Source organism: Arachis hypogaea, chromosome 3 (genome assembly GCF_003086295.3).
Source record: "Arachis hypogaea cultivar Tifrunner chromosome 3, arahy.Tifrunner.gnm2.J5K5, whole genome shotgun sequence".
Classification (NCBI taxonomy): Eukaryota; Viridiplantae; Streptophyta; class Magnoliopsida; order Fabales; family Fabaceae; genus Arachis; species Arachis hypogaea.
In genome coordinates, this window is record NC_092038.1 from 140,553,802 (window position 1) to 140,576,622 (window position 22,821).

Here is a 22,821-nt window from a genome sequence, read left to right on the forward strand (position 1 = left end):
ATACATAAATTTTTACATTTTCCTTTAACGAAGATAACTGTTCCTTCCAAATTATATCCCAGATTATTCTCATAATATTCTTTCAATTTCTTAATTAATAGAAGATATATCATTACTTCAATACACTAATATTATTTGATATCATCCATGGTTTTCATAATTAATACTGCTCCACTTGTATTAATTTAAGGGTATGCTATAGCACATCACTACCAATGTCGTTTGGCTGTGGTAGTTACTCATTAACCGACCACCATGAGCTCAACTACAATTATTGTCCCACATAGCTTTGAAGTTTGCACTTATCTCTCCACTTGTCTATTACTCGCGGCCACCATCATTTCCATCCTATTTAATGCCATCTATTATTTCCGTGTCGATTATTCGCATTATTGTTAGAATAAAATTATTGTCAGTTGTAGTCCATATAAATCACCAGACCCTGCAGGTTCACTGTATCCATATGTTGAATGAGGCAAGAAATTCTATGACATTATTATTTATCATTATATGATGATGGAATATACAAAGAAACAAATAGCTGTTACAATAGTGTTGCTGTTGCACCTTGTAACTTTGTTACTACTCTTTTCCCAAGTTTCTATCTATTTATGTATCTATCATGAATCCATTTAAATGAAACAACCTATCCTCCTCTTAAATGCTACTCACAAACAAAAATGTAAAAATGTATGTATCTACCTATAATGGCCAATCAGCAATTTTATGAACCTGAAATCTGTTGTGACTGTGTGTGATGGCTAGCAGGCTAGGTTACAAGATTGGGAAGAGAACCTGAGAAGCCTGATCAGTCAATCCATTAGGAAGGTCCACCACAAATTTATTGAAAGAGACCCTTTTGACTCACTTCAGTATAACCAAAGCCTATCCATGGCATTAAGATGAAAAGTTCACTAGGAGGAATAACACACAAGATCATGAAAACTGAAAAAAGCTCCTCAGCTTCAACCTGATGATAAAGTACAACCTCTTATTAGCCTGTTGTCATAAACAAAGAGGTGGTTTTACAAATTGCATCAAAAGGACCGCACATAACGCAGAATATCATTTATGCAGTATGACATACATTTTCACAAGTAAATATGTTTTTCCTTCACAATATCTATATTCATAATTATGATGGAGAAAATGCCAATTCAAACAGATTACAGAAGTAAAGAACTGTACAGCAAACCAGCACTCATAAAAAAGATAGTTGCACTTTTGGAAACAATAGCTTTTTGAAGGCCATAGCCATAAAAGGAAAAGCAATTAACAATTTCAGTAAAATAAGCACCAACAACTGCTTATAAACTCTTTGCATGTATACTCCATTACTAGCATATAAACTCGTGAATTTCAATACCATAATGTTACACTCTTTCAATAGGTTTGGTCCTTGTGCTATCTGTTGTCAATTCCTAGTCAGTCCACGGATTTTGACTTCATAATAGAAGACAAGAAATGGTAAAACAATACTCCAGTCATAATTGCAAAACTACCAATGAAATTTTTATTTAATGAGGGTGCCCTTTTTAGGAGACTTACTTCCCCAGGTCCCTTTACAGGATTAAATTCTGAAATATGAGCGCCAATTCTTGTAAATACAGCATCTATGCTATATTACTCACCTATTTATTCCAGGTTCCAGCTATTATTGTAGCTTTAGTGCTATTTAACCTATTTATTCCAGCTCTTACCATAGCTTTGTATTTCTGTCTTATTCTTCACCTATTTATTCCAGCTCATATTATAACTTTGAAATCTAAACCATCACCAATATCTGATGAAGAAATTAGATGTAAATTACCAGACTTGATGTGTTCACATTAATATATTAACTAAAATGCTAATAGAAGTATCACCTTATGCATGTATGCAGTGAAGAAAAGCATCCAATATGACTGAACTCCTCTACATCTTTTGTGCAAGTGATTTGTTGTTCTGACAATTCTTGCAGGATCACTTTTTGAGAGTCAATGAGACTAGAAGCCTAGTTCAATTTCATAACAGGCCTGCAACAGAATGAATGAGCCTATAAGATGAATGAAGTCCATCAAATATATAAATTGGCAAGAAAATAACAAATCTAAGTATATATAAGAACAAAGTCTAATACCTACAATTAAAATCTTATCAAGCACCAAAGGAAATAAAATATCTTCAAATTAGGAAAGCATCATGTCATGGTAAGCTTGATAATCTCATTCATATATGAACACTGAAATGCAAGATTCGGAAACTGTAGGATTTACGTCATCATGAGAAAATGAGTGCCTTGAAAATGCATCAATTGGAACTGGCCATTGTCATTATAAAATGAAGAACCAAATCCATTCCAATCAAACCATTGAACTTTGGCCCCACATAGGGAACTGGAAACCAGTTATGTAAAATACATTTGCCTTCTCAAGTGCACACAGAGGGAACACTTATATCAAGAGTCGAAGCAATTAGTCCCCTACACATCATATCATTATGAAGTGCCTTAGCTTCATTAATGTCTCCTATCTGATAATATCTCCTCAGCAGACAAATAAGAAGAACCTCATCAGGAATGATGCCCTTTTCAAGCATCTCATAAAGAAACGACTTAGCTTGCTGTAATTGACCACAACGAGAAAAACCTGAGACAAGTGAAGTATAAGCATGCAGGTCTAACTCCATACCCATTTCCACCATTCTATTTTGCACTCTCAAAGCTTCTTGAGGATTTCCCTGCTTCAGGTTCCCATCAATCAAAGCAGTGTAAACTAATTTATCTGGACTGATTCCCTTATCCAGCATTTCATTGAACAGCTTATTGGCTGCTTCAACAAAACCATTTTTATAAAGTCCATCAATTAGAGCAGTATAAATCATTATATTCGGTTGCAGACCAATGCTAGTCATGCATCCAAAGTAATTAACAGCCTGCTCAACTAATCCCTTCTTGCACAAACCATCTATTAGAGCACCAAATGTTACAACTGTTGCTTTGATACCCGATTCCTGCATTTCATGTAAAATATTTACTGCTTCTGTGGTTTTCCCAGCTTTAAGATATCCATCCATAATGGTTGTTTGTGTATAACTATTTGCAGTCAGACCAGACTCCATCATCTCACGTATTACGGCTTCAGATTCTTGTATCTTATTCTGGCTGCAAAGGCTCCATATTCTGGTTCCATACAGCAAAAGATCTGGTTTGAAGTCTTTCTTGTTCATTTCCTCTAAAATATCCTTGGCATTTTCTAGCATCTTAGCTTTAATATATCCATGAAAAAGGGCAGTATAGGTTTGCTGATTAGGAGCCACTCCAGCTTTCAACAATGCCTTAAATAATTCCTCGGCTTCTTTCATTCTGCCATCTTCACAGAGGCCATCCAGCAATGCAGTGTGTGTGACAACATTTAGATCAAGTCCAGCCTGCAACATCTCATTTGCCAGTTTGAATGCTTCATCCAAATCACCTATTTTACAATTTGCATCAATCAGAGATGTATAAGTAAATTCATTGGGTTGAAGACCAACACGTATCATGTCAACAAAAAATTTCATTGCTTCTAGCATCATGCCAGCCTTGCAAAATGCATCAATTAGAGTACTGTACGTTACAACATTTGGTCTTAGCCCTCTTTCCTTCATCTCATGCAAATACTCAAAAGCTTGAGGAATTCTTTCATATTTACAGAAACAATTTATTAAAGAGTTGTAAGTAATGACATCCGGCTCACATCCTGCATCTTTCATTTCCTCAAGTAAACTTATTGCCTCAGCTAAGCAACCTACCTTTCCATACCCATCGATGAGAGAATTATACGTGACTGTGTCTGGTGTAAGACCTGTCTGTTTCATCAGTTCGAAAAAATTCCTAGCAGTTTGTAACTCCCCTTCTTTGGCTAAATAACCTATCACTATATTATATGTATAAACTGAGGGCGAAAGGCCGGCCCCAAGCATGTCATTGAAAAAATTCATTGACGATTTCCCTTTGCCTGACTTTGCAAGTCTATGCAGAAGCTCATTACAAGAACGCACCTTAGGCAAAACCTTGAAGTTTGCCATCTTCAAAAAGCATTGGCTAGCTTCCTCAAGCATTCCCAACTCAACAAAAACACTAAACAAAGTATCAAAAACTCCAAAGCCTGACCTACAAACATTCCTAGTCAACCACAACATATCAAAAAAATCACAACCCGGAAACTCCCCTCTAAGCAAAATCCACTCCCTGATGACTCTCTTTGCATCAAAATAAAATTTCTCACGAAACAAAATGTGAGCCAGGATGCAATAAGACTCTGTAGTGTGGCGAAACCCGGTTCGAGTCCCTGCCAACTGGAAAAACTTCAATGCTGATACGGGGTCCCCTTGTAACTTCTCCAAAATTTTAGGCACCAAAACCGGTGCCAATGCAGAATCAAAGATTCTATCAATTAGAGGACTATCCTGTTGTTGCAAGAAACTACGCACTGATTCAGAAGCAATGTCATCAAAAGAAGGTTTTGAGGAAAAAGGGTATCTGATAACACACATAAAACCGGTGAACCAGATGACGGGACAAGCAAAGTTTGGATTTTGAGATGATGGGGTTAAAGCAGTGAAGATAACAGGAAGTGAGTGCGTAGGGTTTTGGTGAAAGAAGTAAGAGAAGGAGCTTACTGAAGGTGAGGCCCTGCGACCGGTGTAGAAGAAGTTGCGGAGGAAAAGCAGCATCTTCGGCTGGGTTTCTCATTTTAGGGTTCTCACTTTAATGAAGTTCATTGCTTTGATTGTAATGGAGATGGTGATGAGAATTCCGTGAAGAGGGAAACGTTTTTAGGGTTTATGATTCGAGATGCTGATTGGCGAGGTTTATGTTATGATGCAGAAGAACAATGACGAAAAAAAAAGTGGTTAATTGAAAATATACAACTAAGAGTGTCTTTGGATTACGGTTTAGAGACGAGAGTCCGTATAAAATTGATGTTGCAAATTTAATTTTGATAAAATGTAAGTTTATATTAAAATGATTTATGTTTGTCAAATTTTATATCAAAATGAATTATCATAAAAAAAGTGTTGTTTGGATTATACTACTTAAAATCATTTTTAAATAAAAAATTATTAAAATAGACATCAATTTAAATAATTTTTGTATAATATATAACCATTTTAATTTAAATATTTAAATAGATCTTATTAATTAATTTTATAATAAAATTAGTATTTACATACTAATATAAAAATAGCATATAAAAATTGGTAAAATATATTTTTAATTAAAACTAACAAAATATAAATTTTAGAGAATACTAAAAATAATAAAAAATTAAATATTCACTTGGACAGTGATCGAAATAAATAAAAAAAATTTGATAATATTTTTTATATAATATATTTTTAGTACTTTTAGTACTCTTTTTTAGTATGTTATAATTTTTTTATTATTATTTATGATTAATTTTTTATTTAATTTTACTAGGTAATGAAATCAATGAATCATATTATAAAAGTAAAAATAATAATAAATAATACAAAAAGAGAGTTCATATAAATAGAAATAATAAGAATTCTATAAATAATACAATAATATACAAAAGGATAAAATTGGTAAAAGGTAAACAAAGTTTGAGTGATAATGGCTAAAAGTCTGTTGATAAAACGCAGACAAAATTGTTGCTTCTTGTAAACGTGATTTTGAATGTAAAATCATTTCTGCGTTCATGGAAAAAAAATTTGTCAAACTAAAAATTAAAATTTTCAAGAAATTTAAACGTGTTTTTTCTCTTCTAACGCGCGTTTGCCAAACACACCCTACACTAAAAATTTAATAAACCAATTTAAATCAGATGTGTTTAGAGCATCTTTAATGGTAGTTTTAATTTTAATTTTTTTTAAAATTAAGAGTGAGATTTAAATCTGCTATTTTCAAGTGAGTATATAAAATTGAGTATAGGAAGATGATGTTATTTGAGTTATATTTTATTGGTAATTTTAATTTTATTTTGGATCTTATAAGATGACACATAAATAGTTATATTATAAATAGTGATTTGAAATTAAAAGTGAAATAGTCACAACAAAATTAAAAGTGAAATTTGTCTTTATAATATTTAGTCTTAATTCAATTAAAATTTTATATTATTTTTAATTATTTTATCAACATAATTATACAAGTATTAAAATTTTATTATTTTTTATTAAAATAATACTGTATCTCTAAGATGATATCGATTTCATTTTATCAATCAATTTTAATATAATTTTTAATTTTAAATTAATTTACTTTTTAAATGTATAAAAAATAATACTCTAAAAATACTCAATTAAAGATATTCTTAAGATTATTATTAACGAAAAATTTTAAATTTTTATTTTACTAAATGTATAATAATTATATTAAATTAAAATTTTATATATTTCTATAAAATTATTTTAATTGATAATTTTAACCTACATTCTTAGCTAAATTTGTTTTGTATAATTTATAAATTCTTTTCGAGCATATATATAAATCGTAAAATATAGATATGACAGAAATATATTATATAAAAAAAATGTAAACACCATATCTTCTATAAATTCCTTAAAATGTAAATATGATATTATCTCTTCTGTAAAAAGATGTAAATATAACAAATCCTTAAAATGTTGAGGCTTATTTCATATATAAGCTTTTTTGATTTACAAGTCTTATAAGTTGGCACAAGCCCAACAAAAAATACGCATTACACTCCCACATTTAAGAGTAAATAAACACACATTATTCAACAACTTTTTGTTTTCAAAGTGTGCTACTCACCATGCATTATAAACGACTCTTTTTCTTCTTCCTCCATGAAAACGAGTTTCTTGCCAAATTTGAAGATAATGGAACTTCAGAAATACATCCAAAGGATTACAGAAATACACCCAAAGAATTACAGAAATACACCCAAACGATTATAAAAATACACCCAAAGAATTACAGAAATACACCCAAAGGATTATAAAAACTAAACCCAAAGGATTTAAGAAATACACCCAAAATTCGTTGAAGTATACCTTATGCATAATTCAGAACTCTTTCTTTTTCTCCTCCTCATCATTTGCTACTGCTTCTTTTTAAAAAATGATTTAAGAGCTTGATGTCAAAAAACAATGGAAATCGAGAATAACGAAGAAAAAAAATAGAAAAAAGCACGTAAATGAAGAAGGAGAAAGAGAAGGTAAGAAACGAAAGAAAAGAAGAAGAAGAGGAAGATGAAGAAGAACGTGCACCAAGAAGAAAAAGAAGGTGCAGTGAAAACGTGCAGTAATGGTTGAAAAAAGAGAAAGAGAAGGCAAGAAACGAAAAAAAGAAGAAGAAGAAGAAGAGAAAGCAGAACGTGCGTAAGAAAAAGGTGCACTTATAAAGACTTGTATTAAAAAACGCTTGTATGTGGAGAATTTTTCTAAAATTTTACCCTATATATAAAAATTTGATGTGAGAATGAATATTGTGAGTTAATTATTTTTGGTATGATGGATGAAATGGTGTATTAGGTTGGTATGAGTTGAAATGGGTGTATTTCACAAATGTGATGCATAATACAAATCGTTACTTACGATTTGCAAAACAAAAGAAATCGTTATTCACGATTTCATAAATTACACTTTTTTTAAATTAAAAAATTGAAATCGTAACTCACGATTTCCTTTCTTTTTTTGTTTTATTTGAAATCGTAACTCACGATTTCTGTTAACTTTTTTTATTTTTTTGTCTTATTTGAAATCGTTACTTACGATTTCTTTTTATCCCATATCACTGCATTACACCAAAACATCATAATATTAACGAAAAATACCAATAATAACCCAATATAAAAAAAAATTAGCCTATTGTTTGGTGATTTTTAAATAAATATTAAAAAATTAAAACAAACGGTGAATCAGGGAACGACTGATATTAAAATCTCCAATGAGAAGTGCTGTATGGGCTCATCATGCAGCCACATGATTTGGGTCATCAAATTAGAGTCTGACCGTTTTTTCTACATCAAGTACTCGAATCTTATGAACTTTGCATTAGAAGACGAGTAATAATTGCATATAAAGTAACAAAGGTTGTCTCATTAGCCATTACATTATATATGTAGGAGATGGTAATGGAGATTGGAGATGCCTATAAAATAACACGGATATATATATTCACATAATCACATCCATAATAAAAGAAGGGGGGGGGGGAGCAAAAACCAAAAGAAACTTTTAGAAACAAAATTTTGTTAAGAAGTATCTTAAAAGCATTGACTACTAAAAAAATTTAAAGTTTTAAGCGAAAATCTTTAAAAATGTAATTAATGAGAACTTAAAAGCTTTTATCTTAAAAACATTTTTATTAGGACTAGGAGTAAATGTCCAGATGACATAATAATAATTTATAAAATGAATAGGGATGGGAAAGGAAGTGGACCACAAAAGCATATGATAAGAGGGAGATGAAGCAGTAAACAAAACAGCTGACACTGAGAGAGTACTGTGTATCAGACAACAACTCAACAAGCCTTGTGTTCGCTTCCATCTCTCTCTCTCTCTCTCTTCATTGCAAGTTGAGACACAAGACAAGCTTGTCACCTTTGCAACTCAAGCAAGCTTCAATCAAAGACCAAAAAGAAAGACACACTGCATTATGCCAAGATTTCATTTTTGATTCAACAACGCCAACCCAATATGGATTATGAAAGGATCCAAAAGCCTCAGGTATTCTATAATCTATTAATCTCCCTCGCTTCTTTTTTTTTTCTGTTTTTTGGGCTTCGTTTATCAGTTTCTAATATTTCACATCTCCCATTGCTAAATGCTCCTTGGAAACTAATAATTATAACTTCAAAGTTGTTTACTTTCCTCGTGTTTGGTGCAAAGTGCATACACTTCTTTTGATCTATTCATTTGGGGTTCCTTGACTTGCCCCTTTTATTGCAGAGTGTTGGAGGGTTTTCCCCAGGAAAATTGAGGAACATGCTTCTTGGTGTGGAGAAGAGCAGGAAAGAAGAGGAAGAGCTTGATTCCACTTTGACCGCGAGATCTCTCAACTCCGACATGGATGAATCTGGTACATTCTCTTTCATGTCATTGTTCTTTCCTCCTTGAAGGTTGGGGAATGGTAAATCTAAAAAAAATGTGGGATTTCTGCAACACTCTTTTGCAGGTGGTAGCAGTTCTGATCACTGTAAAGATGTAGACGTGGTGAGTGTCCTTCCTGAATGTTCAACCTCTAATGTAAAGGATAATGGCATAATAACTTCAAGGCATAGAATACTAGATGATCCTTCCTTGGATTATGATAGTGGGCATGATACTATGATCATGTCCTCGCCAATGTTCGAATTTCAAAGGGCTGAGCGAGCTTCACAGAGAGTGCCCTTGGGACCTTTCTCAAAACCAGCACCATCTAAATGGCATGATGCGGAGAAATGGATAGCAAGTCCAACATCTAATAGGCCGAAAACTGGACAGACTCAGGGGCAAGGTGGGCAAGTAGGATCTCGAAAGGTACCTGGTCTTACCCATGCAAGCCGCCAGTCTTCTATGAAGGTTATTGTTGAAGTTCCAGACCAAAAAGAAATTGGTTTAGATGAACCAGATACCAAGCAAATGGATACAGATCAAACTAAGATGGAAAGTGGAGGACACAAGTTTGTGAATTGGGAAGCCGATCCCTATGCCATTGCAAATTCTTTCGGTAGGTTTTTATGCACATTATATACTATTTCAAAACTCTGTAGGAATGCTTGAGAAGTTTGTTATGGTTTTCAAACTCTTCTAGTGATGGTTTCTTATAACTTGAAGGTGCTAATACTAAAGAACACATTCACTTTTAAAGCATTTAAATCAGCCATGACAGTTTAGTTTTGTTGTTAACTTTATGCTAGTTGATATTGGCAGTTAGTCACAGCCAGCATAGTTCATCCATTGCCATTCAAAGCGCAACAACATTCGTTCCTCCCCCTTCAACGGCTCGGTCTGTATCAATGAGAGATATGGGTACAGAAATGACCCCTATTGCTAGCCAGGAGCCATCAAGGACAAGCACACCCTTGAGGGCGACAACCCCAACTCGAAGCCCAAATTCTTCCCATCCTTCTACTCCTGCCAGAGCTGCTCCTGCATCACCTTTAGCTGATCCTTGCAATGATCATCTAAGTCCCAGCAAGAATGAATTATCCGAAAAGGAGCTACAAATGAAAACCAGGAGAGAAATAATGGCCCTCGGGACACAACTAGGCAAAACAAACATTGCTGCTTGGGCTAGCAAAGAAGAGGAGGATAAGGATGCATCCACTTCACTGAAAAATAAAACAGCTGAACCTAGTAGGAATGTTGTTGAAGCACGAGCAGCAGCATGGGAGGAGGCTGAGAAGGCCAAGTATATGGCCAGGTCTTTATTTATTCAGTTTTTGGTTTCGGTTATATAAACTCTATTGCTGTTGGATATAAAATCATTAATATTTCTTTATTAGCTTATGGTTTGAGGATAGCTGGTATGACATGACAATCATCTGGCTAGGAGTTTAATCCTAGTTGGTTCTGTGGATTTGTTTCTTATATGTCAGAAGTGCATTTTGTTTTTTATTTTTCACCCAAAATTTTCTCTGAAAGAAGTGTGTGATGTTATACACACAGGTTTAGGCGTGAGGAGATGAAAATTCAAGCATGGGAAAATCATCAGAAAGCAAAAACAGAAGCCAAGATGAGGAAAATTGAGGTATTTACGGTCTGTTATTACTGCAACTTTCTTTCTACATGAATCTTTTACTTAGCTTTTTGGGGTAACATTATGGATGTTATCCTTTAATCTTCACATTAGTTCCGAATGAAACTACAAAACCTTTTGCTAGGGCCTGCTGCATAGATGATACGACGATATTAGGTCCTATTGTAAACCATGTCTACAGATAAGTTATTTAAATCTAACTCCTTTATGCTTTTAATAGTTTGTCTTGATTCTTCTCTACCTTTATGTATGAATAAGCTTTAGTAAAATTTCAATGAGTGGTTGGAGTCATGGAGATGCCATGTGCTGTTGTTCTGTTTTGGTTAAGGGAGCCTTTGAATTTTGATTGTCCAAACATCAAATCTCAAGGGCTCTTGCATGCGAGGGCATGTTAAAAATAAAGGACATAACACGTACATTAGAACCGGAAAATAAAGATGTTAGTGTTTTAGAGCAATGGCTACACATCATGTAATAAAAACAATACTCTGGTTGCAGGTAGAGGTTGAGAGAATAAGGAGCAAAGCACATGATAAGCTCATGAATAAACTAGCAACTGTAAGGCACAAGGCTGAGGAAAAGCGAGCATCGGCGGAAGCCAATAGAAATCGTGAAGCTGCGAAAACTGAAGAACAAGCATCGTATATACGAAGAACCGGCCATGTTCCTTCCTCATATTTACCCTTTTCTTGCTGCAGATGGTGCTCTTAAAAGAAAGCAAGCACAGAGTTTCATTGTTCTGTTGGTATGCAATGTGTTTTTGCTGCTTACTTCTAAGCATGTTAATTATGCCTCTTGTATTACCCTCATGGTGTAAGATGACACAATGGTTTGCACTTGTGCAGAGAAATTGCAACTTGGGAGAGCGCTCTTGTTTTCTTGTTTATATACCTACTTTTTATTTTACATATTTCTTCTAAAACTAGCTCATAGTAAAGATATAGCTTCCAAAAAATGTTCTAATCATAATCCTGAATATTTAATAAAGTAAAAGTTAAATGTGATCAACTATAGTCTAGTAGTTAAGAATTGTTCATACACAACCTTCATAAAAATACCAGATTTTATTCTCTACTATATAGAGGTATAGACTAGCAATGAAGAGAGTCTTTAGGAGTGTATTTATTCAAGGAAGGTTAAATCATTCTTTAAATAAGGCACCCACTCTCATTATAGACCTTCCAAAAAAGGAGTCATATATCGTGTTTATGTAAATATTCGTTAGTGGTTTATTAATAGGATATGGCCATGTGGGGGCACATATAAGTTTTTTTGGCATATAAATTTATATAAGTTGGTCCAAATTCAATAAAAATAATCTATCAGTTTAGATTGTGTGTAAATACATATTTCTCCAACTCTTGAATAGCGCAAAAATCATTATGATAAACGGTTCTTCTCTCTCAATCAAAATCGCAACCCTCAAAATTCAAACAAGCATTAAAATCTCTCAAAATCGTTGCGAAAAGTGAAAGAAATTTCGAAGCTGAATTCAAAAATAATTACGAAAAAATGAAATAAGATGAAGAAGAAAAAGCAGCAGAAGATGAGGAGGAGGAAGAGAAAGAGTTTTGAATTATGCGGAACTTATCAGTACAAAAACACCGAAAATTCTTAAACAATACACATAAATATCTTAGTTTTACACCAAAATTTGCTGCAAATGCACAAAAATGTTTCCTTTAATGCTGTATTTTTTTCTTCTTTTATCTTTATTTCTTTGTTTCTTTTAGTTGAATGAATGTAAGTTCATCATCTTCCAAGTAATTTTGCAGTATTATGTGTTTCTTCTTCTTTTCTGTTTGATCTTTTTGTTTTTATTCTTATTAAGAGAGTAAAACAAGAAACTTGAGAAGGTAAAATAAGAAGGAAAAGATGAATAAGAAAAAAAATGGTGATGATGATGAAAAAAAAAGAAGCAGCAGAAGATGAGGAGGATGAAGATGAAGAATTTTGAATGATGCAGAACTTATCAGTACAAAAACACCGAAATTTTTTAAATAATACACATAAATATCTTAGTTTACACCGAAATTTGCTGCAAATACACAAAAATATTTTCTTTAATACTGTATTTTTTTTTTATTTCTTTCTTTTTTTTAGTTGAATGAATGTATATTCATTCTCTTCCAAGTAATTTTGTAGCATTATGTGTTTCTTCTTTTTTGTTTGATTTTTTTTTTTGTTTTTATTCTTGTTAGGAGAGTAAAACAAGAAGAAACTTGAAAAGGTAAAATAAGAAAGAAAAGATTAATAAGAAAAAAAAAGAAGATGGTGATGATGATGAAAAAAAAGAAGAAGAAATAGCAGAAGATGAGAAGGAGGGAGAAGAAAAGTTTTGAATTATGCAGAACTTATCAGTACACATACATTGAAAATTCTTAACAATACACATAAATATCTTAGTTTTATACCGAAATTTGCTACAAATACACAAAAATATTTTCTTTAATGCAGAATTTCTACATTACATTCAATTTAAACCATCAACAATGAACAACAATTTTCACAAACAAAAACAACATTTTCACCTACAGAATCATAAACTACTAACGAAAACATTAACTAGAATCGAACCACACATCAGCTACTTGGTTGGATTCAAAATAATAATCCATTCTGGTTCAATTGACTATCTGAACTTGAATCATTCATTATCTTCAACAATGAGAGAACTGTTTAAAACTGATTTCATAGCTTAATTTTAAAAACATAGAGAACGAAGGAAATCGCAAAAAATAAAAAAAAAAAGAACGCAGAGAACGAATGAAGAGAAACGTAGAGAAGACAGAAATAGAAGAGAACGTAGATCGAAAACACTGGAAAAATTCAAAAATGGAAACGAAATCCTTTCAAAAAAGACAGTTATATATTCGCGCATTAATTAAAAAGTTTGTTAGATAATGGTGCGTGAAGTGAATTAGATTAAAAAAACTTGTATAAAAAAATAACTTGTACGTAGAGAATATTTGTTATATAATACATTGTTGATCTAATTAGCAATATTATGGAACCATGTAATAAACACCCAAATCTTGCAAATATTTTTAACATAGAAGTACCTACCTAGTGGATAAAGTATTTACTTATAAGTGATACTACTGGAATAAAATCTTAAGTATTATTATTAACTTTTTTTTTAGGGTTAAAAAGGAAACTTTGGAATTGAATGTGTATTCAATTCTACTCCGTGTATTGACTAAATTTTTTTTCTTTTTTTTTTTTTTATAAGATAGTTCAGCACAATAAAGTCAAATGACAGATAAATAGAAGGGTTAAGTTCGATTTTGGTCCTCCAACGTAGAGGTCGAAAATCGGAATCGTCTTTAACTTTTTTTTTGCTATAAAATAATCCCCAAAATTTCAGTTTGTTTTAAAACTGTCTTTTTTACCAATTTTATTTTTTTATTACCAAATTATCCCTCATTAAAAAATTATAAAATAAATAAAAACAAAAGAGGAAAGAAAGGGTACAGAGAAGCAGGGGTGGGGAGAGAAAGAACGGGGGTGCGGCGCGACAAGGGGGGAGGGAGGAGGGGGGGAGAGAAGGGGGACGAGCTCACCGCCGCCCCACAACTGTCCGCCCGCCGCCGCCGCCTCTTCTTCTTCTTCTTCTTCCGCCATACCCGCCGCACCACCGCCCGCTGCCGCCTCTTCTTCTTCTTCTTCTTCTTCTTCTTCTTCTTCTTCTTCTTCTTCTGCCATACCCGCCGCACCATCGCCCGCCGCCACCTCTTCTTCCGCCATACCCGCCGCACCACTGCCCGCCGCAGCCTCCCCTGCTTTACCACCGCCAGCGAGCATCCCTGCTTCCCCTCCCCTGCTTCACCACCGCCATACGCGCCGCTTCTTCTTCTTCTTACCGCCGACCCCACCGCCACACTGCCACCCGCCGTCCGTCGCTTCTTCTTCTTCTTCTGTGAATTGGATTTTTTGTAAAATTTGTTGTGGAACATTGTTGTTGCTGAAATTTGAATTTGGAGTATTGTTGTTGCTGATTCTAGATTCTTGATGATGATGATGATGATTTTTTGAGTTGAGTTCTTGTTTGTGAGTTTGAGTTCTGGATCTGAGTTTTGGGTTCTGATGAGGATGACGATGATGATGTTGATTTTCTGAGTTTTGGTTGGTGTAATGCAGATGGTGATGGAGTGGTAGTGGATGGGGGGTGGTGGTGGTGGTGGTGGTTCTGGTTCTGAGTTCTTATGATTCCATGATGATGATGATGATGATGGTGGTGGTGGTGGTAGGTGGTGGGTGGTGGTGGTGGTGGTGGTGCTTATGCTTGTGTTTCTGCTGGTGCTTTGCATGATTTTGGGGAAGAAGGGATAGGGCCATTTTGGTCCGAAGGACGGTTTTAAAACAAACTGAAACTTTGGGGACCATTTTGTAGCAAAAAAAAAAGTTAGGGACGATTCTGATTTTCAACCTCTACGTTGGGACCAAAATCGAACTTAACCCTAAATAGAACAAAACATAAAATAATAAAATACAAAAATTTTTTTTGTTATTTTTAGTATTGTCATCAATAATAAAAAGAATTTATATCATTCTATTTTTTGTAGTTCTGAATTGATTTGCTGATAATTTCCTCCACACTTACTTTCTTATTCTAAACAATTTTTCTATTTCTTTCTATCCAAACGATTTCAGATAATTACAAAAAAATACACCAATCATTTCTTGTGTACCTCCTTTTTATTGTGAACTCTTTTTCAATTCTCAAAGTGTTCCTTTAATATGTTTGAGAAGGACCATAGCATGCGAAAAATCAAATAACTATTCGCACCACACGTAAACTTGCAGCCAAAAATAAGTAGTGAATATATTTTACATCCTTTTTACATAAAGCACAAATATTATCTTGTTTATTAACAACTCTTAATCTACTCATTTTTTTTTTTGTATTCACTTTGTCTATCAAGACAAACCAAGGAAGCAACTCCATTCTTGATGGAACTAAGTCTTTTCAAATAGTTATAGTGAAACTATAACTTATGACCTCTTTCGAGAATATTTCTACTTGCACAAAAGAACTAGTAGTTTAACTGGTCTTAAAGTATTATGTAATTGATTCACTCATTCTAACTTCTACCGGTGTAACTCGCATCTTCATTGAAAATTCTAAATCCACTCTGATACATTCTAAAATCCACAATCTCTTATGACAAATCTTCTTTGATTTAAAATAGAAAAGAGTCTAAAAAACAACCTTTCAAAATCTCATATTATAGTAAGACATCTTTCCAAAATTAAATCTTTTTTCCATCATCTATTTTTATAGACAATTTAATAATCATTTTATCTCTCACATGTTATTTTTTAATCAAATAAATATCCTTTTAAAGATCCTCTCTAACTAATAATGTCTAATTGAATAACATCTCAATAAAATTCAAATTATTATAAGAGTATCCCACATTTTTTCATAATGAATAATCTTTTTTTTTTAAATAAAGTCATAGTATTAGAGTCTAAAAACAAAAAAAATCTTGTCACCTACTCAATTAATATATTTATAGATTTATATAGAAAAAAATCTATTTCACATAATCTTTTTATCAATATATAGATTTTCCTAGAGCAGAATGTATAGTCTGGTTTAAAGAACATTACAACGATAGTAGTTAAATTTTTTATTTAATTTAGACTAAATCTGACTATTTTTTAATTTAAATTTGTTATGATTGTATTTAATTTTTTTTTTTTAGGATTAATTTCTACAAACAAGTGTTTTACATTTACAAGCTTTACAAATCTGAACGAAACTCACCCATTAAACGCGCTGCTTATGTTACGTGCCTTTTTAACAGAATTTAAAATCAATTCAAATCAATTAACGCACAAATATATAACTTCTATTTTTTAAAAGATTTCGTTTCTTTTTTCGAGTTTCTTGCCAAATTTGTTGGATCTCCTTCGTGCGTTCTCTCTTTGCTTCGTTTTTTTCGATTTTCATAGTTTCTGAAATCAAGCTTTGAAATCGTTTTGAAGATAATGGAACTTCAGAAATACACCCAAACGATTACATAAATACACCCAAACGATTATAGAAATACATCCAAACGGTTACAGAAAGAATTACAGAAATACACCCAAAGGATTACAGAAATACACCCAAAGAATTACAGAAATACATTTAAAGGATTTAAGAAATACACCCAAAACAGGGGGAGATAGTATATTTTTTCTTGAAATCTTTTAATGTTTTGCTGGTTAAGGATGAGGCTAGGGCTTTCAAAATGGGATAAACCCATCGGGCCTGCCCGTTTACCCGTTTAAATAAGCGGGCTTTGCCTCTAAAATTAAACCCGTTTAAATTTCGGGCTAAACGGGTTGAGCCCGATTAACCCGAAAAAAAATGACGGGTTAAACGGGTGGCCCATTTAATTTTTTTTTTTTCATTTTTTTTAAAAAGTAACACTTTTAGCTAATATTTCTTTCGATCTGACCCGAAAATCCGACCCATTAACTAAAAAAATACATATTTTTTAATAGTTTTTGACCTAAAAGTGGTATTTTTTATAAAAAATATTTTTCAAAAATAAAATAAAATGATAAACGGGCTGACCCGTTTAACCCATCAGACTTACCATAAACGGTTCAGGCTAAAAAATTCTAGCCCGCGAATAAAGCGGGCTTAAACGGGTTAGCCCGTTTAACCCACAGGCTTACCGGACCAGGCCTAAATGGGCCGGGCTAGCCCGTTTGACAGCCTTAGATGAGGCACATGGCAGAGACAATCTAAAAGAAAAACCTAGAAGAACAGTAAAACAGTACCTTAAATAATGTTTCTTCCTTTTTTCTGGTGATTTTTGATGGAGATTTGTATCTCTTCTTCTTGATTTCTTCTACTCTTCGCGAGGAGTTGAAACGTTTCTGCAGAATCGTAGTAGTTTGTTTCGAATGTCCCTTGAATCTTGATGGTTTGCGTTTTGATTGAGGAAGAAGAGGAAGAGTGAACGTGTTGTGAAAGGGGCGCGTGTTTTTTTCTTGGACTTGGAGCAACTTTTATAGCTTGTAAGCCAAAAAGGCTTGTATGTGTAACAGGCCTCTTTTTTTTTTTTTTTAGGTAAAACCTCATTTTTCTCATCCTTGAATTCAGACAGTTAAGTCGCATTGAATTTTTATTAGGAAACGAGATGCCATGGCTTTTACGATAAGCTGACCAAGTTAATAAAATTAACTTAGATCCCTTATATCAACCCTCTTATTATTGGATTTTTTTATTTAAATTAAATAAATATAGTATTTATCGAAATAAATAAATGTTAAAAAATTTACCAAAATACATCTTCAGTCACATTTTGGATACAGAGGATCTTTTGCCAAAATGGCCACATTTCGAGTACACTGACTCCGTGCTGTGATACGACGTTTATGAGACATATCTCGGATGCAACTGTGATATAAACATAAGCATATATCACATACACTGCATCTAAGATACGCGTGTTTTTTTATTTGAGCCAGTGCATCCGAGATACATACGATGTTACGGGCTTATTTTTTATATATAACATTAGAATATTTTCGTAAAAAAGCATATATCAAAATGGATAAACAAATAGAGTCATACATGAGTAATGCACTAAAAAGAGTCATACATGTGATGGAGGTCTAAAAGCATAAGTAATGAGCAAAATACATAGTAATAATGGTAACTAACACTGTCCGACGGCAGGATCCAAATGGTGTCCAGTCCCACATCCACGAAGATGAGACACCCTGGGAGGACGGTATGGACGAGGACGAACAACTGGCTGGCTAGCAGTGGGTGGTGGCCGCTGGTGTGGTGGTGGAAGAGGAGCTGCTACAATCATGGGATGAGGCGTAAGAGGTGGTGGCCAGACAGAACTGGACAGAGGTGGCTATGGTGGCAGGGATGGAGTCTAATAGTAGGGTGACAGAGCAGAACCAGACTGGTGCGGTGGTGGAGGACGAGTCTGATAACACACTGGAGGAGCTGAACCAAGCTGGGTGGATACACCGTTCGATGTCCCAGGTATGTCGGTATCGTCTCTCTAATGGCGATAACGGCTGGCCAAGTCATCCATCACATCACCATTCGCCCCGATGATTTGGAACATATCATCGATGTTTATCTCAATATTAGATCCAATGTCGAACTAGGGCTGGTCCCAAGTGGTGTCATCAGTCGGGTGGTGACTGGGGATGGAGGTACCTAGCATAAGCCTCGTAGCCACGTTAACTTCATGATCAGCGAAGAATGCATCGGACGGCTGCCCTGCATGTTCATCGAGAATGTCAACCTCAGGTATATCCTCCTGTCGTGCGTACTCAGCCTCCTCGTCTAACAACTGCTGATCTCCGTCACCATGCTGAGGATCCCCCACCGTCCCAACGGGCGCGCTAACTGCATGCTTGCCGTGCCAGTCTTCGGACATCATCGCGAGGTCACCTCCTCGCCCGTCACCTCCGATCTGGGGCATCCCGTGGTAACTGTATCTCATCTCTGTGACCAGGGACTGCAGGGATGATATCATCCGGTGGGACTGCTGCTCTGGGATCGGCCAGGATGTCATCACCGAAGAGATGTCACCACCTGCTTCCCTCCCTCCGGCTGTGGTGGCGGCCTGGCGCTCAATAAATCCTCAACCCACTCCTATGTCGGGTGTCCGTGTCACTACTGGAAGTCTCTGGTACAACCCCCAACGAGCTCTCCAGCAGTGCGCAGTCCAATGTGGTAGGCAACATCTTGGAGCGTAATGCTGGCCTCACCCTACAGAAGGTGAAACGTATGGGTCTCCGGCCTCCACCGCTCGACAAATGCAGAGATCAAGGAATTGTCAAACATAAAATCTCTCAACTCTATTGCATGCCCAAATCCAGCCTCCCTTATAGGGCAACAGGATGGACAGCGGGAGACCGAGTGTCACACAATGTGGCAAAAGTAACCATGATTTCTGCAATTCTCAAAACAGATAACTAGCGCATATTAATTACATCTAAACCATTAATTGTCCCTAAAAATTACTAAAACTTAAAACACACCTACATAAGCATTTACATTAAATTTAACAGATATACGTATTCTAATTCACTAAAGACTAAGAATCTATACCTATTAGAAAATAACTAAAAATCTACAAAATTAAACCTATTATTAACTAACAATAAAAAGGTTAAACTACTAACCTCAAAATTCAACGCTACAGTTACGTGTCAAGTGTTATTCAGTCTATTGATGTCTCCTTCGCGGACATATTATTTGGAGGCCATACCTCGTGAAGGAGCTCACTTTCACACGTTCAAAAACTCGAAAATTTGGAAAAACTTGCTCTAATCCACGTTCTTCTTGGATGTTGTGCCTTATATATGTCAATGGGCGTATCTCGGATGCTGTGCCACTGTCTTGGATCATCGCTAGTATCTCGGATGCACTGGCCCAAATAAAAAAACACACGTATCTTGGATGCAGTGTATCCGATATATGCTTATGTTCATATCACAGTTGTATCCGAGATATGATTCACAAACGTTGTATCACAGCACGGAATGAGTTCACTTGAGATGTAGCCATTTTGGCCAAAAACCCTCTGTATCCGAAATATGACTCACAATGTATTTTAGTAAATTTTTCGACGTTTATTTATTTCAATAAATATTATATTTATTTAATTTAAATAAAAAAATCCCTTATTATTTCATGTAATTTTTATATTTGCTGATTTCTCTTTCATTCACAAATTCTAGGCTATCCTTGCAATTCGGTCAAATTATGTTAAATTGAATGTACTATCGTGTCTCCAAAAATGCTGAAAGCGTGGAGTGAATACCAACCGTTAATTTGAGACTTCGGGTCATCAAATTTACGTTGTACTTTGTAACGAAACACTTACCTTACGAGGGGACAAATTTCCTACATGAAAAACAACCCCTTTTTTTTTTTTTTGGCTTAGCTAATATCATGATAAATTTATTATTAATAAAAAATATTTATTCAAAATATAAAAAGTTTAAATTTTTTATATATTTATTTTATTTTTATTAAATAAAATATTTAAAATTTTTTATTAATAATAAATTTATTATGTATTTTAAAATATATATTAACTAATTTTTTAATAATAATTTATCTTATTTAATATTTATTAATTTTAATAATAATTAAAATAAATATTTAAAAAATAAATTTTGAATATTTTTTTAATTTTTTTAATATTTTATATATATATATATATATATACTGTGGATTTTAGTATAATAATACTAGAAAAAAAATTAGCCAAAATTTATTTTATTTAATATTTATTTATTATATAGTGCATTAAATAAAATCAAAAGTAATAAGTTTGGCTGTCTTTTACTAAAAAGTTTTATTTCTTAAAACTTTTCGATGTTTGGTGTGTTTATACTATAATAATTATTGACTTATTATGATGATGCAAGTGTTATTAAAATTAAAATTATATTTTTTATATTTTGATAATTTTTTTAGTAATATTTTTCAAAAAATATTGCTAAATAATAAAAAATATTATTTTAATTTTAATGACGCTTTTTAAAATATTATAATTACCATAATCACCATAGTACAAATATACTAAAATGATTATATATAATAAATTATCAAATCAATTATTTTGTATTTATATATATTTATACATATTGGTCTATATATTTTTAATTAAATAATTAATAACTAAAATGATCAAATTTGTTAGGATAATCAAATTTATAATAGAAAATAATCAAATTTAGTTTATAATAGGATAATAATTTTTTTTAAATATCAAATACATATTTTTATATATAATAATTAATTTGAGGCTAATTTTTAGTATATACAAATTTGATTATATAACTCTGTACTCAGGAAGAATGAGAGAAAGAGAGAACGGGAGCAGAGTGTTTAAGGGTGAAATATAGTGAGAAAGATGGCCATGCCATCAGAAGAGATAAGGGGGAGAGCGTGTGAGGGTTTGCATAGATGTGAAGGAGAGATCAAGTAAGGGCAGCCTTAGTTCTATGTGACTTCCAAGATTTCTTTTCGTAATAAGGTTATTGGTTCTTTGATAGCCTTAGGGATAGACCAGGCTGAGGCTCTAGATAAGGATTCCATGGCAGTGGTCACCGAAAAACAAGAGACTAGAAACATCCTTTCTGAACCATACAAGAAGGCAATTGTGATTAAGGATATTGGAAAAAATCTTAGTTACCCGGCCATGGTTTACAAATTGAAAGGGAGTATGGAGAATCACTGGCGGATATGAGTTCTTGGATGTCGGTTTTGGGTACTTTCTCGTCAAATTTGATCGCATGGACCATCGAGAGAAGGTTTTACTAGGGGTCATGGATGATCTTCGGTCACTATATTGCGGTCAAGCTGTGGCCATCGGATTTTAAACCTTGTGAGGACACTTTCGGAGAGACTATGATTTGGATTTAAATAGCTGGTTTGAGCATATGGTACTACCAGAATAAAGACATAATGAGAATTGCTTCAGTTGCGGGGAGACCAGTCAGGGTGGATCTGGCTACTAAGTCGGCGGAGCATGAAAAATTTGCTCGGGCTTGCACGTAAATTAATCTTGGTCTTCCAGTGGTCCGGAGTGTGATTTTTGATGAGTTTGAATATAAGATGGAGTATGAATGTTTACACCTTATTTGTGACAAGTGCAATTATTTCGGGCATCTAACAGGCGACTGCAAAGTGACTCCGATAGAGTCGGAAGAGATGGTTCGAAAGGGAACATCAATGAATGAGACAGTGGCTCAGGTGGTGCAGCCACAGGAAGCTTCGAAGGAGAAAATTTTTGAATTTGGTTGCAATCCTTAAGATTCAGTGATAGTTGCAGATATTGGAGAGGAATTGGCTGGTACGTTGTTTGGGAAGGAAGTGGGGTCCTAGCATTTGGGAGATGAGGCTGGTTGGACCAAAATCAGCAATAAAGGGAGAGGGAAATTGGGCCAATCAAACAAAGCCCAACAAACCTCTAAGGCAAAATATTGTTGCACTCAAATCAGAAATTGGGCTAGAACCGTGACTTTGGGCCGCGTATGAGAGGAGCCGGATCAGGGGTGAAGACCTGTCCAATTGGCAGATCTCTTTCTTTCTCTCAAGCACGCACGGCGTCTTCCAAACAGCAAGGGGTGAAGGG

The 22,821-nt window shown here is 34.0% G+C and overlaps 2 protein-coding genes across 9 annotated transcripts; one reads left to right on the forward strand and one right to left on the reverse strand.

The window, feature by feature from the left end:
• Nucleotides 1–466: 466 nt before the first annotated feature.
• LOC112734675 (uncharacterized) lies at nucleotides 467–4,982 on the reverse strand. 5 transcript variants are annotated; one of them, XM_025784098.3, is made up of 3 exons: nucleotides 2,256–4,982; nucleotides 1,866–2,015; nucleotides 467–970 (listed from the first exon to the last, which is right to left on the reverse strand). In XM_025784098.3, the coding sequence occupies exon 1, from the start codon at nucleotides 4,693–4,695 to the stop codon at nucleotides 2,410–2,412; it is 2,286 nt and encodes a 761-aa protein (XP_025639883.1). In that variant the 5' UTR covers nucleotides 4,696–4,982; the 3' UTR covers nucleotides 467–970; nucleotides 1,866–2,015; nucleotides 2,256–2,409. The 5 variants fall into 5 exon arrangements, with proteins under 5 accessions (XP_025639883.1, XP_025639879.1, XP_025639881.1 ...); XM_025784094.3 differs by having other exon boundaries at nucleotides 2,124–4,982; XM_025784096.3 differs by having other exon boundaries at nucleotides 467–999; nucleotides 2,124–4,982.
• Nucleotides 4,983–8,389: 3,407 nt separating this feature from the next.
• On the forward strand, nucleotides 8,390–11,602 carry LOC112734677 (uncharacterized). Of its 4 annotated transcripts, none has more exons than XR_011878113.1 (7): nucleotides 8,392–8,682; nucleotides 8,905–9,034; nucleotides 9,131–9,664; nucleotides 9,868–10,360; nucleotides 10,606–10,687; nucleotides 10,821–11,441; nucleotides 11,542–11,602. XR_011878113.1 is itself a non-coding variant. In XM_072228873.1 (7 exons), the coding sequence occupies exons 1-6, from the start codon at nucleotides 8,653–8,655 to the stop codon at nucleotides 11,405–11,407; spliced, it is 1,482 nt and encodes a 493-aa protein (XP_072084974.1). In that variant the 5' UTR covers nucleotides 8,392–8,652; the 3' UTR covers nucleotides 11,408–11,441; nucleotides 11,542–11,602. The 4 variants fall into 4 exon arrangements, 3 of the variants coding, with proteins under 3 accessions (XP_025639885.1, XP_072084974.1, XP_025639886.1); XM_072228873.1 differs by having other exon boundaries at nucleotides 11,195–11,441; XM_025784100.3 differs by having other exon boundaries at nucleotides 8,390–8,682; nucleotides 11,195–11,602.
• Nucleotides 11,603–22,821: the final 11,219 nt, after the last annotated feature.